This window comes from Anarrhichthys ocellatus, unplaced genomic scaffold (genome assembly GCF_004355925.1).
Source record: "Anarrhichthys ocellatus isolate YVR2014 unplaced genomic scaffold, GSC_Weel_1.0 scaffold30, whole genome shotgun sequence".
NCBI classification, from domain to species: Eukaryota; Metazoa; Chordata; class Actinopteri; order Perciformes; family Anarhichadidae; genus Anarrhichthys; species Anarrhichthys ocellatus.
The window spans coordinates 4,227,048-4,244,914 of NW_022280060.1; the positions used below are offsets into that span (position 1 = coordinate 4,227,048).

General features: G+C 42.2%; 2 protein-coding genes across 2 annotated transcripts in view; one reads left to right on the forward strand and one right to left on the reverse strand.

Annotated features, from left to right (window-relative positions):
• The window catches only part of erich3 (glutamate-rich 3), a 16,904-nt gene extending 11,004 nt beyond the window's left edge, over positions 1–5,900 (forward strand). Inside the window, exon 14 of the mRNA XM_031864094.1 lies at positions 90–5,900. Within this exon, the coding sequence (XP_031719954.1) occupies positions 90–3,562 (3,473 nt within the window). The 3' untranslated portion in view covers positions 3,563–5,900. The remainder of the gene's footprint in view (positions 1–89) is intronic.
• Positions 4,207–17,286, reverse strand: tnni3k (TNNI3 interacting kinase). The gene is made up of 25 exons (XM_031864092.1): positions 17,188–17,286; positions 16,759–16,867; positions 16,501–16,586; positions 16,152–16,249; positions 15,684–15,794; positions 15,471–15,569; positions 15,233–15,371; positions 15,006–15,150; positions 14,805–14,909; positions 14,529–14,623; positions 14,286–14,435; positions 14,043–14,126; positions 13,893–13,949; positions 12,813–12,905; positions 12,671–12,728; positions 12,388–12,582; positions 11,497–11,601; positions 11,352–11,404; positions 9,470–9,522; positions 8,849–8,981; positions 8,453–8,562; positions 7,098–7,157; positions 6,853–7,022; positions 5,164–5,243; positions 4,207–4,930 (listed from the first exon to the last, which is right to left on the reverse strand). The coding sequence occupies exons 1-25, from the start codon at positions 17,225–17,227 to the stop codon at positions 4,851–4,853; spliced, it is 2,508 nt and encodes an 835-aa protein (XP_031719952.1). The 5' UTR covers positions 17,228–17,286; the 3' UTR covers positions 4,207–4,850.
• Positions 17,287–17,867: the final 581 nt, after the last annotated feature.

Here is a 17,867-nt window from a genome sequence, read left to right on the forward strand (position 1 = left end):
CTAGACTTTCATCATCATTCAAATGAATGAAGACAACTATTGCAGTAAAAAATTGACTTTCCTAAACATTCTCCTCATTGTATTTGCAGATGCAGTTGCAGTACGATCTGTGACATTTACAGAACAGCAACCGACCATTGAAGAGGAGACAAAATGTGAGGAAGGTGTTGTTGGTGAAACTGAAGAGGTGAAGGATCACGACGAGACGTCTGAACCAAAAGATCGGGAGAACGAAACCGAACAAGAGCCCCAGGAGAGCAGTGATAGCGCTAAAGATGAGACGGTCAAAGTAGAGGAGGCAGATGAAAAGGCTTCATCAGAAGAAGACAAAAACTCAGCAGAGAATGATAAACCAGAGCACACAGAAGATACAGCTCTGCATCCTGTATCTGAAGAGGAAATTATTGAGGACGACAAGACTTCAGAACCTCAAGAAGATGCTGCAGCTAAATCCACCGATGGTGATGCTGAAGAGAAAGACGAAGAAAAGGAGGACAAAACTGCAGAGGAGGCTGACGAGACGGGGCAAGGAACAAAAAGCGGCGAGGCGGATGAGTCATCAGTGTCAGAGCCGAATAAAAAGACTGATGAGACAGCAGCGCCTGATAATGCGGAGGCGATGACAGTGAGCGAGACAATGGAGATGAAAGCAGAGCCCTCAGAGGAGCGAGAGGCCCTCAACTATGAAGAGGCACCTGTAACCGACACAGAGAAGAGGCAGGCGGGAGACAGCAAGGACAGAGACACAGCATCAGAGACGGAAGTCACAGCGGAGAATTCACGCAGCTCGTCGGAGGAGAGCGGAGACACCACAGTTGATAAAACAGCAGATTCAAGTGCAAAAGATGTGGGCAGCAAAGATGATATTAAAGAGGAGGAAGTGTCAGCAGTAGAGGATAGTAAAGATGACAATCAACAACACGTGGGTGATCTGGGAGAAGAGCAGACAGAAAAATCATCTGTGGAAATAGATGATGAGGTAGAGGAGAAATATAATGAGGAAGAAAAGCAAACAAATCCAGATGAGAAGACAGGAGGTGAAAATAGAGAGGAAAGTGAAAGGGAGGATAAAGACGAGACAGAAGAAGAAAAGAATAATGAGAGTAAGACAGAAGAAAGGATAGAAAACAAGGAAAACATTTCCGAGTGGACTAAAAGTGACTCAAACACTGAAGGAAATGCAAATGAAGAACAAGCTGAGGAGCACCACAGTGAAGAAGAAGTGAAGGTTGCAAATGAAGAGAATGCAGACAGTTCAGAAAAGACAGAGAAGGACGAAGATGGCGAATGTGCCGAGAATAAAAATGACGAAGAGGAGTCTGAAGAAAAGGGAGCCGCGACTGATAAAACTAATGAGTGTGGAGAGATGAACTCGGCTGCTGATGAAGAAAAGGATGATGAAGCAGAAAAGAAAGAGAAAGATCAGAACGAGGACAAAGCGGAGAATAAAGATGATGAAGAATGTGAGGAGAAAAAAGTTGTAACTGATAAGACCGCAGAAGGAGAAGAAATATCTGAGATTCCAGAGGAATCTGAGAAAAGCGGAGATGCAGACTTGGATAAGGATAATATGAACATATCTGAGGAAAATAGTGCTGAGTCAGAGGATGTCAGTGACAAGGAAGCAGCAAATGTAGCACAGGGGACTAAAACGGCTGAAGAGACGCCAAACAATGCAATGGAGGCTGAAGATGTAATGAAGGAAACTGAAGGAGGACCTGACATCAGTGAAAAGGGAGAAGTTGATGTTGAAAATGGTGAAATTTCTCATGAGGATGAGGGAGAGGCTCAAACCGAGGGCAAGGATGGCGTGAAAACAGCAGAGAATACCGAAGAAGAGAGAAAAACAGAGGAACCTGCAGAAGTTGAGAGCACAGAGATCAAAGAAGTAACTGTGGAGTCTGGAGATGGTGCTGAGGAACATGAAGACGACAAAGTCGATGACTCCGATGTGGTACAAAGTGAGCCAGAGGACGGGAATGATGGTGTGGAGAAGCAAGATGAATCCAGTAAAAATGAGTCGGAGCCGGAGACATCTGGCACAAAAGTAAAAGAGGAATCAAAATCAGATGACAGAGAGAACGGTGAAACAAAACAAGATGAGGATGGCAACATTCCTGACCCTAAAAATGATAACACAGATTCAGATTTGATGAAAAAGAGCGATAACGTCCAGAGTGATGTCAGCGAGGTCATAGCTGCTTCTGCAGTTGATCAGGCACAATCTTCAACCCCCACCACTGTGGATGCAGACGACACACCTCACCAGTTACACGAGTCCACTGCACCGTCTGACCCCATGACCGACAAACACCCACACGCTGACGAAAACGCTGCTGCAGCTGACCTCTCCGCCGCCGACGGGGACAACGGAGCAGACGCAGAGGAGGCGAGCAAGGCCTCGGAGGAAGGAGCAAGTGTGCTGCTCAAACCTCAAGCGCGGTCGTCACAGCTCACGCAAAACAACGACGACGCAGAAGAGAGCATTCCAGTAGGTAGTAACCCTCCAGAGGCCTTGGCGAGGGAAGACAACACAGATCTGGTCACAAACTGGGTAACCATGCATCAAACGTCAAAGTATTTTGAGACGTTTGTTGAGCCTCTAGAAGACTTGAAGGAATCGACTTCAGACACTCAAGTGTCCAACTCTAATGAAGAAGCGGCACAATCTGCAGAGCTGCCGAGATCAGCGAGTCCACTTAAGATGGCGAAGGTGTCTGAAAATGCAGAACAAGAGCACACGGCAAAAGATGTAAATGAGTCAAGGGACAAAAGCAAAGAGGAAACTGTGGCGTCAAACCTTGAGAGCGATCACTCCGAAGACGGTGAACCGCGTGAGAGAGACACCCTGAAAGTGGAGGACGAGACTGGGGTGAAAGACTTGATCCCCAAAACAGAGAGTGAACAGAATGATGAGGAGTCTGTGAGCAGGCAAGACATGAGGTCAGAGGAGCACAAAGGAAGCAGGGGATCTCTGGAAGAAGACAATGTGCAAGAGGGTTTAATGCAGGACAACTCTGAGCAAACTGACATTTCTAAGACTGAAGTGGAAAGCATTGCAGGTACTCATCATTCAGTAACCAGCGGGAGACCCGAGAGTGTCTCTGAGAACCAAACTGAGGAGAAAACTACTGACAATGCTCCAGAAACACAAACCGCAATTGAAGAGGTGAAAGATCTTCTCCCATCATCCAAAACAGAAGAGCATCGCGAAGATTCGATCAGTCCAGAAGGCCTCTCCAGATTAAAAGCGAATGAACCGAACGATAGCGTAGAGACGTGGGGAAAAAGTGATGAACAAAGTCGAGAAGTTACGGAAATAACTGATTTCACGACATCGAAGTCCGACGATGGAAGCCAGGAGGAGTCCCAGCATAGAGATGCGCAACCTAAATTGTCAGACGGCAGCATCGACGGAGGCAAACGAGACGTGCGGCTGATCCAAGACATCAAACACACTCTCAGTAAAGACCGGCTGAGCACTTTCTCGGTGGATGAAACACTGTTCGGTCGAAGTTCGTATCCTTTGCTGACCGCTGTGAGGACGGAGAGTGGACATTAGGGCTGCATGCTGCTGAGTGGCACGAAGGTACGGTGATGCTTTATTTTACTTTAGTGTACAAGGAAAAACATACATAAGAAGTTATAAAAACGAACAGTTAGACAATCAGAAGGCTACATTTAGAAAAAGAAACATTCGTAGTGATCAGAAAAATACAAAGTGAATACAAGATGATTCTAGTGTTGACAGAGGGCCCTCAAGTGTCTTATGGTTTCTGTGTTTACATTACAATGGCTTCTTAAATAGTCTTCACCCTGCAATCACCAAAAAGAAGAAGCTGCATGATGAGCTTTGACCGCGGTATAAAATGTTTACAATAGACCGTCTCTCCCTATTGTTGGTAACAAAGAGACGTAGGTTGTGAGAGGTATCAAGTGCAGCTGCTGTCACCTGTTTCCTGTAAACAGATACTCCTCCACTCACGCTGACACACTGTTGAATAATTCATATTTGTTGGACTCCCACAGCTTAGTTTGTCCCAAGTACACTTTGCGTTTCCACTGATGTTACGGTACCTCAGCTTTGATCAGAGATCTGTAATTGCACTGCGTCTATGTTAATGACAGTTTTAGCGCTTTTACATCTGTTTCTATGACATCGAGACAAAAACACAAAGTGGATAATTCATTCGTTATTGTGTTGCTAATAAGTCAAATGAAACTTTATGAAATGTCAAATCTAGGCACTGAGTTGTGTCATTATTGCTGCTAACGCTACCTCTTATTAAAAAAAACTAAAAAACACTTAGTATTTATTTGTATTTCCGTCATCTGATTTTAATGGTAGTGTGGGTTTGTGAGGCTTCATCATTTCATCTGTCAGTGACTGAACATTTGTGTGATTTGGCCGCTCAAAATAATAAAACACGTGCGATGAATAGAGACTTTCTGCTTCTTCTGCTTTTCTTTTCTTTTCTTTGACTTGAATGAAGATGTGTGTACATTGAACAAATGCACGCATTGACTGGGAACTTGGATTTAAAATGTATGTAAACCATGTGCACAAAAACAGATTTTGCTTTTCAGACATACAGTATTTACAAACGAAAGCATCAACAAAATGTTTACATAATGTACAAACAAACCTATAACACAAGCCTAGAGATATTGGGAACTAACAATGTATTATAAATTCATATACAAGTCATACAAATACAGTATGCTACAACAAACTACAAATTGTTTTTTGCAAGTTAGCAATATCCACTAATCTATTGATACAGTTATACTTAAAATGAACTGTCAACAACAGGCATGAATGTCTGCATTAATATGGTCATATGGTGATATTAGTTACTGTCCTCAAAGCTGCCACTGCTGCTGTAAGAAGAGCAGACTCTCATGGTGCTCATGGGGTCAGACACGTAGCCTGAAAAAGAGACAAACTGTGACTCACCATTTATAGTCGGATACATTTATGAATGATATTGACATAACAACATTAGTACTATTCTACACTTTAACTTTAAAAAGTACAATATATGATATTGAAATGTAATAGAGAATAAAATAAACAATAATTATAAATACCAACATTGCATAAGAAGTCTTCAAAAGCACATTTGAAGGCGACACTAGTATACATGTATTCTGCAAACAAACCATTTCGATCAATGGGAGAAAACTGCATGTTCCTTCTGAGTTCCTCCAGTGAAAGGCCTCCGGATGCTCGACGCCGCTCACTGAAAAATAAAACACATAACAAAATCAACTCTTACTCATTAATCTACCGCGAAACAACACCAGCGCAGAAATATATACAGCTTCGTTTACATGGAGAGAGACAGATGAGATGGAGCTAGACAGAAGCAGGAGGAATTCAATATGTAATGTCCGACCTAATCGCAGGCTGCTCTCACTTTCTCTTCAGGAGTTCAGTAATACAACATTGATGACAGGTTTGACGGGGCGACCGCGCACATATTCTGCACAATGTTCATGTTGCTTAGCAATTGATATTTGAACATTTTGTACAATATATTTAAGATCAGTGAAATTTAAACTCCATGTGGATGAATTTACACTTCATTGGGGATGTAAACACTCAGAATGGTTGAGTCTAACCTTTTGATGGAGCACCAGGGAATTAGAGAAAAGACATTGCCCCGCCACAATAACCCCACCTCTTGTTTCTGGGTTCATAGCGACTGTTACCAGGCTCCCACACACACACGCACACACAGTACAGAGCCTGAAAGCCAGGCGTCTTATCGTCGGTCAGAATGCCATGCATGTTTTATTGCATTTGCTTTCCTTTTGTTTCCTGCTCAGTATCCCAGCAACTCCAAATCCTCACTGTTGCAGTGTTAACTGGTCTGCATGTTACTGGTAAAACAATTGTTCAGAGGGAGTCGTTTCTACAAAGCCTGTCCAAGTTAGAGCAAGCCCAGACACAATGTTTTGTGGAATTCCTGTTAGTGGAGTTTTAAGCCAAAACATTTAACTCAACTCCCCCTGGTGGGAAAACAACCAGATTTCTTGGTTGTAGCTTTTTCAACAAATCTTCGAGGCCATTTATTAAGTTTTATCCACCTGTTAATTGTAAAGATCATTAACTCAATCAATTGAAGACATTTAAACATCTGTGTTCCCTTTTAAAAATGATGACAATAATAACTATATATTTAGTTTAATCTGAGTTTTTGGGCCTCTTGAGGTTGCAGTGACTCACTCTCTTAGTTCTGGCACAGTTGTATAAAGTGTATTATACAACGACTTTAAGTCCATTGCTTGTACAACGTTACATCGGAGTTTGTTTTTGAGTTTAGATGAAGTCTGTGTGGTGACTCTTCACAGCAGGGGTCGGTGCAGACACACCTGGTGGAGATTTGCGCTCTACTGAGTGCACTTTTCTAGTTATCATTGTCAATGCAACTAGGCCTTTAACTTGGCTCCACAGTTTTTGGAGAACAAATATTCATATTAAGACTCTATATCTCCTGATTTGATTGAATGTTTGAACAGTGTTTGACACCTGCAATATGTCGTTTGTGTTTTAAGAAATGAAGTCTTGCTACTCGCCCAAGTGAGAGGCTTCAGCTGTTATTCAATTGTGTGACAATAAAAAAAAAAACAAATTAATTTTGTTCTTTTGCTCCATAAAAGTCACGAAACTAGAACGACACAACAGCAGGGTAACCGAAGCGTCACGCAAACAACTTCCGCTGATTAAAACCTGACCTTGGTTCGGCTGAGACCGGGTGGGTTATTTGGTTGAGAGTGAAAGTGGCCATTGTGCAGTAGATTATTCTCGCCCTCTCCACCTTCAGCGTGAGCCTTGAGTGTTCTAACCTCTGAGTCCAGAAGGCGTAGGCGCGAGAGTTGAGAGCGTACTCCAGCTCGAAGCGGGAGCGCAGGGCGGTCACGTGGCTGCGACCGGGTCCTCCTGGCCCGAGCAGACAGTCAGAGGAGGAGGAGGGCGACAGGGAGCCACTGCTGTTACTGGAGGCTGGAGACATCAGCTGCCACACAAACATCATTAAAAACCACTGCAGGGTTAGACATTTAAGAAAGTGTGGGATAATATATATATATACCTCAACATTGCACAAGCATTCCTCCAGGTTGGAAACCACTTCAGAGAACTCGGGCCTGTCCTGAAATTGGAGAAAGCCGACTACAATTTATTTCCGCTTCAATTCTGAACAATCAAACGCATCATTTGTTTCCCACAACAGACAGACACACTTGTGTTCTCTCAGACACTGTCCAGTATGTTGCACTCGTTTTCAGTCCACCCACACATGAAGCAAAGGTGAACTCTGCTTCAAAAGCAGTCCTTAGATCTCCTGCCTCACTGTAGAAGAACAAACACTGCCACACCGGAGCTGTTCAATTATACATCCTCAGATAGAGGCCAAGGTCTATCGGTGCTGCTTTAATACACAACAACAAGAATACAAGGACAACGCAGTAAAGATGAAAACACATGACACACTTTTAAAGGTCTTTACGTATGATTTTAGTAAATACTTTTTTGTTTGTTTTGTTCACATATTATTTGTCAGTAATCAAGTACTTACTGCTCTATAGAGCGCTGCAGCGATGACGTGTTTTTGTAGCATCGCACTGGTTCTCTCGACAAAAAGCCCAAAAGGATTTTTATATATATAAATGAACCGCACCATGCATCACTTCATGTCACCACCACTAAAGTAGAGTGTTCATTTTGCAATTTCTAATTATATTTGTGTCACACATCTGAGAGCTTCTCTCAGGCTTTGACAAATACAAGTTACTGTAAACACAGAACAGCGTGTCCCCACTTTTAAACCCCATGGCAGCCGGTGCACCTTACAGGTGAGGCACCATGAAAGAGGCGCTCACATGAAACTTTGTGACGTCCTATTAGGATCACACTCTTATTAAAAGTGTCTCGACAAAGTTGCACTGGGACAAGGCGATCACAGCAGGGAGCAAGCAGCCGGTTGGCAACCTTATAACTGGCAAACAGGAAGGAGACGTACCACAGAGGGCGCAATGTACCAGCATGCTCGGCTGCGTTATAATGTGTTTTAATGAGGCCGAGAACAAAAACACGCCAGGCTAATTATGAACATCGCAGCACTGAGGGGAGGATCATACAGGCCATGTGTGCTCCTAAATGTGAACAGCCGTGCAATAATGCATCGTCTGGGGACATGTTTGCAGAAGCAGCTTACTCAGCATCACTTGTCTCTCTGAGCCTCAGTATGTCTAAACAGCTAACGACGTGAAAGGATGCTAATGGTGAGCTTATTTTACAGATTGAAACTACCAGGCAACACCTGGTTGAGTATACGCTGGACAGTAAACAGCGCACAGTGGATTTTTCTTTTGTGTACAAAATGTTCTGTAAATTAATTAGAGAACAATTGTTTAATCAGAGCTCAGATGAAATCGTGTCATTTACCTCTGGGCAGGCGTTCCAGCCTCTCATCAGAAGAGCAGAGATGGGTTTGGGGATGGAGTAGCCAACAGGAGGCCGGATGTGATGATAGGCCATGTCTGCTGCTGCAGCAGCTGAGGACAGAAGAACGTCTTAAATCTAGTTGAGTTTAGTAAGACAGCCTTTCTGTTCTGTGCTTGTGTTCTGTTTTATTTTTCTTGTATTAGTTTGTGTGTGTTGTCAATATATTTTTTGAAAAATCCCTTGGTGCCCTTTTTGCATTATGCACGCATCAATAGAGTATCATCTACTAATAGACTATCATCTACATCTGCTGTGAAAAAGGTGTGTAATGTCAGAGGTCCCTTGTGGGGTCTTCTCTTGGTTTGACATAAACTATCACCATTTAGGTGAAAATACCTGGTTTCAAGTGAGCGAAGGGAATTTCTCCAGTAAGCAGCTCCCACAGACAGAGGGCGTAGCTGAACATGTCTGCCTTCACAGAGTAGCGAGTGCACTGGGTGAACACCTCGGGAGCCATCCAACGCAGGTTCTGTACAAACACACACACATAGACACACATATATGCACAAACAAGCACGGTAACGGCAGTTAGGCTCTCAATATGAGTGAATCTTTTTTAGGCCATCACACACACACACACACACACACACACACACAGAATGAGGCCCAATTACTGACATAAACACCGCATCCCAGCAAGGGCAAGTAGTTCCTCACAACAGGCAGTCCTCAAGAGATGTAACACACTTAACACCAAACTGCAGGCCAAGCACTCTGGGTAGTGATGAGTCAGCACATCAACACAAAATCTGCATGACGGCAGTTTTTTTTTTGTTTTTTGCTGGTGGGTAATTGATGGCAGGTGCCAGCAGATGCTCTGGCTTGATCTCCTGCCTTATTCTTCCATGGATACTGCAGATGGTGTGAGCGTATTTGGCCAAAGAGAGAGGACAAACCCATTCCAAACGGTTTTGTGTGTGTCATAAAATAAATCAAAGAGAGCGAAACGGCACTGACCCCCGGCTGCTTGGTCATGTTGTCCTCACCCACAGATTGTAGGAATCTAGATTCTGAAAAGGAAGAGAATACCATGCAATGAAATAAAACGATGTACATTATGGTATTTAGCTGTACTTTTCATCTAGACTCACTCACATTGAGAAAGTTTAATTACAAGAAACTAACATAACTGAAACCAACAGAAACATTGCTGCCAGACTAAAAATGTAATTCCTTGAGTGTGGAGTTAACTAGCTGAACAAAACGGGTTAAAATAGAAATAAATACATTTTAAACAATTGAACTATTGACTTAAGTTTTAACTTTATTATTTCACATCTGTTATTAGACAGTACAGTTGTCATAACTAAGTCAAATCTTTTGTTTCACAAGTTCCCATCACTACCTAAAATTAACCGGAAGTGCTGCAGTGCAGTTACTAAAAATCAACCGGAAGTTTTTTAGTGCGGAAGTTCAAATTAACCGGAAGTGCTGCAGTGCAGTTGGTGAGCGCGAGGTGGAGTTTCAATATTGAGCTAGAAGTTTTGAGCTCTGTTTAACAACGTTGAGCTTCACAAAAGTCGACAACATGAAGTCACTGAAGTCAAAACTGTTGCTGAACTCGAGCAGTTATCAGAGCTGTGTATTTGATGAGAAATACGAAATTTAGTTTTACTGTCACTGCTAAGAGTATTTTCCAAAAATGATTGTGTTTAATTGGTGAAACAGGCACTGTGTTTCTACTGAAAAGTACAATTTTGCATCTTTTGTGCATTTGTAGGTTTAATGTGTAAGATGTAGAGTTAAATGTTTTATTGCTTACATAAATATTGGCTCAGCTGACACAATCTGATTCTATTTTCATGTCTAATATTTGCATTGTGTTTATGCTCTGCATATTTTGTTGAACAAAATAATTCTAATATGTTGATTTGGAATTTGAGCTAGAGAGTAAATCATTTTCAATATGTTAAGTTTTTTGCAATCAGTCAGCCTTTACTTTGTCGTTATGACCTAGTATGATGTTGTACAACATTAGAAATATGAAATATGAAGGCAAGCAGAACAGAGACTCTGCAGGTAAAATATTTTACTGAGTGAGAAGAAGATCCAACAACTCCAGTAGATGATGAGCCTCCCAGCTTGGTTTCAACCAGATGAACTGGAATCTGCTTTGTGGTAAGATCACCAGTCACCAGCTCCAACATACAATAAACTTAAAGGGCACTTTGACTCATCAGACACCGACATATCTGAGCTGAACTTAAAAAATAAAAGACTTTGACCAATATTCTGTATGTACGGCCATCAGACACTGAACACTGAAGTTACTTTAAACTGTGGAGAAATCCCACATCAGGACAAATACACATTGTGACTTAAGATGATTACCAAACCAATCTTATTTGAAGGACAATTTCCTTTCATTTAAAGGGTCCAGTTTCTTTTATTTTTTATAGCCATGTAAATGTTGCATTATTACATATAACCACAATCATTTTTTTTAAACTATATCACAGTATTGACAAAAGAAAGTGAGATGTTGAACTGATGCTGTTTACTTTACTTGGATTTGATTTGTTTATGGGAACTCTGTCTACTATAAAGAACAAAGTTTCTCCTAGTTTCCTATTTTTTCTCTGTTGTGCTATGAACAATAGTGGACCATGACTTTAAAGCTGCATTCAAGTGAGGCTGTATTAACTTTAGCGGAACAGCGGCCACTCTGGTCAATAATAAATCCCCAAAACAGAACAGAGGCACAGATGGCAAAGACTCTTAAAGCAGGTAAACTGACTCATAATGTCAGTTAGTTACTAATGTGTGAGTTTTATCTTATTCTTTCAAAAAATGGTTAATGCAGCTTTCCTTTTCTTGTACACTGCAAAATGTCTCTCACCTCCAAAATCAGCCACCACTGCATGGCCGTCCTCATACAGCAGAATGTTGTGGCTGGAAGGATCACATGTATCATGAGTAAAGACAACAGTTTTCTACTCTTGTTAGTCCCACCCCACCACAAACGCTGCTACTGTGGCACCCACCTGTTCAGGTCCCTGTGGATGATGGGCTGGGTGAGGTTGTGCAGGTACTCCATGCCCTTGGCCACGTCGATGCCAATGACGAGCTTTGACTGCAGGTCGATGAGCCTGTCCATTGACACATCATTAAAGCAGCAGCCACTTAGTGCCAGATCAATGGTCCCCGCCAATCACGCACAGCACTTTACACAGATCGATAGGACGGTCTATGAAGATGGCACCTGCCCACACAGTTAGCGGAACACTTCATCTGGATCAATGTTGATCCTTCGCTGCTTCCAGGGAGGATAATGAGACCTGAAATAGTTAGCTGTGCTGTGCAAACATGTCCTTGTTGAACACTGAGTACTTTCTTACGGTAGTTTGAGCTCTTTTTAGGTGTCAACATCAGGATGTAGTCACTGTCAAAGTGTGTAAGGAATCAATACGTTAACACACCTGACTGCATGGGACTTTTACTTGTTTTTTAAAAGCTTCATTTGTTGAATTTAACAGAAACACATTTAAGATGGCTTGTTTTTTCCTGATCAACAATCTAAAATCCAACTTTTAATGCTGTAAAAGAGAAAAGTATCTACATTTGAGAAGCTGTAAACCAATATTATTTAACATTTATGCTTGATAAATCACTTAAATGATTATTGGATTATCAGAAAGTTATTGTTGATTATATTTTCTGTCCATTGACGACTTGATTAATCTGCTCTTTCAGCACTAACGCATGAAAAGACTGTTGTGTTGGTTGGTATGACTGTGCAGTTGTTTTGAATGTTTCTGGTTTAAAACCTGCCGTGACTTTAATCATTCAAAGTGTTCAATATTGCGTCTCTTTCTGTGTTCGTGTTTAAAATGGTTAGAAGTGGTATAATATACTGTCAGCTCCAGCATCCTCACCTCTTCTGCTCGTGCAGCAGAGAGAACAGAGAGCCTCCAGAGACGTACTGGGTTACGATGGCGAACTGGCTGGGGTCGTCGAGACACGCCCCCATAAACTGGATGATACAGGGGTGGTTGAGGCGACAGAGGATGGAGACCTCTCTGCAGAACATGTCCACGTCTGACTTGGAGCAGTACGTGTTGGCTCGATAGCTGCAATCAACAGTGGATAGTGAAGAAGTCATTAGTTCCCCCCCCCCCCATGGGACGTTAGATGTCATCTTCAGAAGTGGAGAAGTACCGTTTTATGGCAACAATTTTGTTTCTGCATTTGCCTCTGTAGACTTTTCCAAAGGAGCCTGAGTGTGAAGCAGATTTAATCGTCAGTAATATCGGATTATCTGAAGCGTGTTGCAAAGAGAACAGAAAACGTATGAAGTTACCTGATCCAATAATTTCTTTGAACTCCAGCTCAGACAGCTGAAGATGGTAATGAGATGGGAGGCTGGCCCTGAGCAGCAGAACTTCAGCTTTCTCTGAAAACAGAACGTTTTTAGAAAACTTTTATCTCATCAATGGAGAGCTTTACAAGAGTTCAAATGCATCATTACCCCACAAAGAAAGTTGCTCTTTTTAATTCAATGCCCTCTTCAGGTTAATCTGCACTCGGACCAGTTGATAAACACTTTCTTTCCTTTTAAAGTGGTGCATTGTTGTAAAAGCATGGTAATACTATTTGTCTTTCAGACCTCAGTCCTGACAATTGTGCTGCTAAAATGCATAGAGTTGGAGGTTTGCGGGTCAGGATCGGTTGATTAATGCATATTTTATATATATATATATATATTGTCATGTGGAGCGGATTGGCTCTTATAAGAGGTCAGATTTTTACATGTTAAAAAATAGCCTATTGTTTTGGTTAAAATATATCTGCGGCCACTACGGCAGCCTTTTCTATTTCTGTAAATCATATGAAGATGAGCAGGTGCACGCTGGTCTGCTGAGTCGGTTATCATTTTAGGATAAAATAGTGAGAAATAATTGAATATGCTGCAAATAGTTTTCTATGTTTATTTGTAATTCATTAAGGCTACCAGGTAGAGCGCACTGTGACATGCTGAATTTTTTTCTTTCCCCCCCATCGACCAATTGATTGGTTGAATAGGTAGAATTTATGTCGAACAAGATTGTCTTTGTTGACTACAGCCCTTCTGAAAATACTGTAATTTGCCCCACATGATTCTCCTTTAATGCCTAAAATAAGGCATATGCTTGTTAGTTTCAGTAACTGAAACCTCTTTAGGCTTTAAACATGTGGTTCATCAAATTCAGACGAATAGATTCTAAGATATTAAGTATGAATATCACACTGTAGATCAGTAGTTTCAGTGTTAAGGACATCAGGTGTTGTCACCAGCAGCTATACCCCCCTCCCTTGGCAACAGACAGTGCGTGCTGTCATGTCAGCTGACAAGTGATGTGAAATGTGAGAGAACCTGCCGTGCTTCACTCCACCTCGCTACCTTTAGTCATGCTTTTGATCTTTCCCAGCGGAGACGGGACAGAAACGTAGGACCCATCTGGAAGAGAGACGACATTTTCAGGCAGAGCAATGGGAGGACTTGGCGTGATTTTTAGGCCAGATAATAATCTCTAAAAGGGGGGTAACTCACCCCCTCCCGGCTGTGAGTACTCGTTGCAGGGGGAGTCGTCTGGACGTTTGTAGTGTTTCAGTAATGTGACAATGGCATCATGACCTGAGAAAGGAAAACTCAAGTATGTTAAAGGGATAGTTCTGGTCTTTTGAGGTGGGGTTAAATAGCTCATACAACCCCACTTCAGAAGACCAGAACTATCCCTTTGATATTAGTTTATCATTCAATCTTTTCCGACAGCTGGTCACCATACCGACAGACCTTTTTCATAGGCCCACATCAGGCAGGTCTGCTCGTCCTTCTCCCCACTGGACCTGCTGGGGTCGCAGGCCACCAGGTTCATGTCTGCCCCGCTGTCCAGCAAGAACTGCACCAGGCGGATGTGGCCGTGAAAACAGGCACTGTGTAGAGCTATAGATAGAGTATTTATTGTACAAATTATAGTGGGAAAAACACAACTGGTCCTGTACTTAATCTAAACTGCACGTGTTTAGAGAGAGTCACCTGTGTGTCCATCTCTGCCCTGATTGTTGATGCTCATAGCGTTCTGGCTTAACAAGAACTTCACCATCTCCAGGTCTTTACCGTAGGTGCACGCACTGTGACACAAGACAAGTACTCGTTATCACCCCGGAGCGGCATGAATCACACGTTAAAGGTGACGCTCATAAATTAAACTGTGTTTAAAAAAAAGCATGCATTTTGTGTCTATACAGTATGTGTCTGCATCAGTAATTCTGTTTGTCAGACTATGGATAACCACAGCATGTGAGACGACACCTGTGAAGTGCAGTCTCGCTGAATATGTTCTCCTTCGACAGGCTGTCTGTGCCGGAAAGCTGTATAATCTCCTTCGCCGCCTCAAACTTTCCATTGTAGCAGGCCCTGATGAGACACATTAATAAACATAACACGTCATCTCCACTTGTCATCTTCCGAAAAACTTGACGAAGGATACCGACACTGTAAAGAAACATTTACATGTGTAATGGTGTGTCTCCGTAGATGTTGACAGAGTGAGGCTGCACGTCAAAGTTGCCCTGCAGGAGGAAACGAACAATCTCATGGTGTCCGAAGCGGGCGCAGAAGTGCAGAGGGACGTGATCTTCGTTGTCCTGAGCATTTACTGGAGACAAGTTAAGGAGAGCTAATAATTTCCACACTGACACTTAACTACATGTATTGAGTATGCACTGTTGAAGGCTCACTATTAGCTTTGGTCCCTTCCCCCATCAGGAGCTTGATGATGCTGAGGAAACCCTTGGCTGCAGCCAGGTGCAGAGGCTGGTCACCTACCTCACCGCTAGCATTCACATCTGCCCCAAACTTGAGCAGCAGCTTCGCCACCTGAAGGGCGGACGGAGAGGTGAGAGGACGCATATAAATCCAGAGTGTTTTATTTATCACAGTTACGAATGTGGCAAGTGGTGGATATGAGCACTTTACCTGCTCATGGCTGTTATAAGAAGCAATATGCAGTGGGGTGAAAAACACAGCATCCTGAACATTCACATTCGCTCCGTGCTGCAGGAGTATATCTGCTGCCTGGTGGAGAGAAATAGCACAATATCATGTGTATAATAAAGCAATGAAAAGTCTGGAGCTGTAGGTAATTTTCCTCACGGTAATTGAAGGCAAAAATTGGCCCATGTGTCTCACCTCGTGGTGTCCAGCCAACGTGGCGACATGCAGGGCAGTGAGGGCACCGTAGCCCACCTGCTGCACGTCCGACCCGCCGTGGAGAAGTGCGGTCAACAGCTCAGCATTGTCCTGTGGTACAAGGCGATTCACAAAGTCATTCAAATCAGCTCCAACTCTACCAGCTGCGACATTAAAGTGATGTACTCAGTCATGTGTATATTATTCTGAAATGAGCCATTCTGCATGCTAATGTTTCTGTACTTTAGTAAGAGTTTAAATGCAAGTTTTACTTGTAACAGAGTATTTCTACACTGTGGTATTGCTACTTATACTTCTTCCACCACTGGTACTTGCACTCCACCATGTGGTAGGAAGGCTCTTCACCACAAAATAACACAAGCAAGACCAAAGACATAGGTAGCACCTATAGAAACACATGATGAAAATATTTCAATTCTGTATTTGTTGCTCCTTAATCGCCGTCACCTTGTATGCAGCCAGGTGGAGCGCAGTGAATCCATTCCTGGACAGTCTGGAAGGACGCAGGCCTTTGAGCATCAGGGTGCGGATGTGGGTCTTGTTACCTGGTCATCAAATACGTGATATAATGTGGTGGTAAAATAATTCACACAGCAAAACATGTTTATTGTGAAAGTTCACATTTATTTCTCCACTTTTGTGTGAAATGTATTTCATATCTACTGTATTCATTCATGTGAGGAACATCAGGCAGGTCATCTACAGGCAACAATGTCAGTCAGTTCATAGTAATCCTTCCTCACACTGCCACAGTTTGTTCGAGGAGTTATTAATAGACTCAAGTAGTCATGCATACCTCCACATACGCAGCAGAGATGCAGCAGCGACAGTCCCTTCTCTGTTCGGTAGCTCAAGTTCACCTTCTGAAAGGCTTCATCAGAGCTGAGCCAGAGAAAATAAACATCACCTGCTTGTGAGAAAATGACACCCGACTGACACAGAAGAGCCGACTGAGGAGAGTACAGTACACTATTAGCAACACTTGATGCATTCAAATGGACTTTATGTCTTTATGGACTTTATACAATGACAATGGAATTGTTTTTTTGTCAACCTGAAAGCCAGTTTGAGCTCCACGATCTCATTTTCTTTGAGCTGGAGATCGTCTTTCAACTTCTCTACGATCACAGCGTACGACTCGCCCACTTTCTTCTTCCACTCATCTTCACATCCCAACCGTCAGAGTTAAAAAAGAACAACAATTTGAAAATTGAATTTCCATCCCTTATCATTGCCCATATGCCCTGAATAGACTTGTATGAAATAGAGTTCAAACCACTGTATTTTAACTCTTCTATATTTAATTGTCAGACACTTTTGAAAAGGATTGTGCAACTTGTCCGTTTGTGACTGTGATGTCAGCCAACATTAACACACAACCCTCCAGTCTTTCTTTTTCTTCTTCAATTCAAACCTCGTTCTCAGTCCCTTGGATACATCCGAGATAAATAATATCCCCACACAAAACACCCCGAGCCATTACCTGTGCACGTCTGAGATGGTCTTGATTTGTAATTTCCCATTGATAAGGTCTCTCTTCTCGTGGAATATATGCTGTACAGTTTGGTGAGGCAGTAATACAATCTCTCACTCTGACACAATTGCACAGTTCCAGATAAAGAGGGGGATCATGGCTGTGGGCTAAAAATAAACACCGAACAACTACGACAACTGATCTCCCTCTAAATGACGGCAGGCGTGTTTCAGTGTGATTGTGATGTACGGTATCAATTTATATTGATTATATATATATTTATTTATTTTTATATTATGTTTAATATATATATATATATTTAAAAAAATATATAATTTTTCTTATAAATATACAGTTGTGTGAAAAAGTGTTTGCCCCCTTCCTGATTTCTTATTTTTTTGCATGTTTGTCACACTTAAATGTTTCAGATCATCAAACAAATTTAAATATTAGACAAAGATAACACAAGTAAACACAAAATGCAGTTTTTAAATGAAGGTTTTTATTATTAAGGGGGAAAAAAAATCCAAACCTACATGGCCCTGTGTGAAAAAGTGATTGCCCCCTAAACCTAATAACTGGTTGGGCCACCCTTAGCAGCAACAACTGCAATCAAGCGTTTGCGATAACTGGCAATGAGTCTTTTACAGCGCTGTAGAGGAATTTTGGCCCACTCATCTTTGCAGAAT

Bases quoted from the DNA above. Each gene is read 5' to 3' on its own strand.
- tnni3k (XM_031864092.1), bottom strand. From the start codon at position 17,227: ATGGGAAATTACAAATCAAGACCATCTCAGACGTGCACAG. The intron at 12,906-13,892 runs GTAGCGAGGTGG...TTCTGTTTTCAG, and splicing joins GATCAAAAGCATGACTAAAG to AGAAAGCTGAAGTTCTGCTG. The intron at 8,563-8,848 runs GTATTTTCACCT...TTCTGTCCTCAG, and splicing joins CTTCGCTCACTTGAAACCAG to CTGCTGCAGCAGCAGACATG.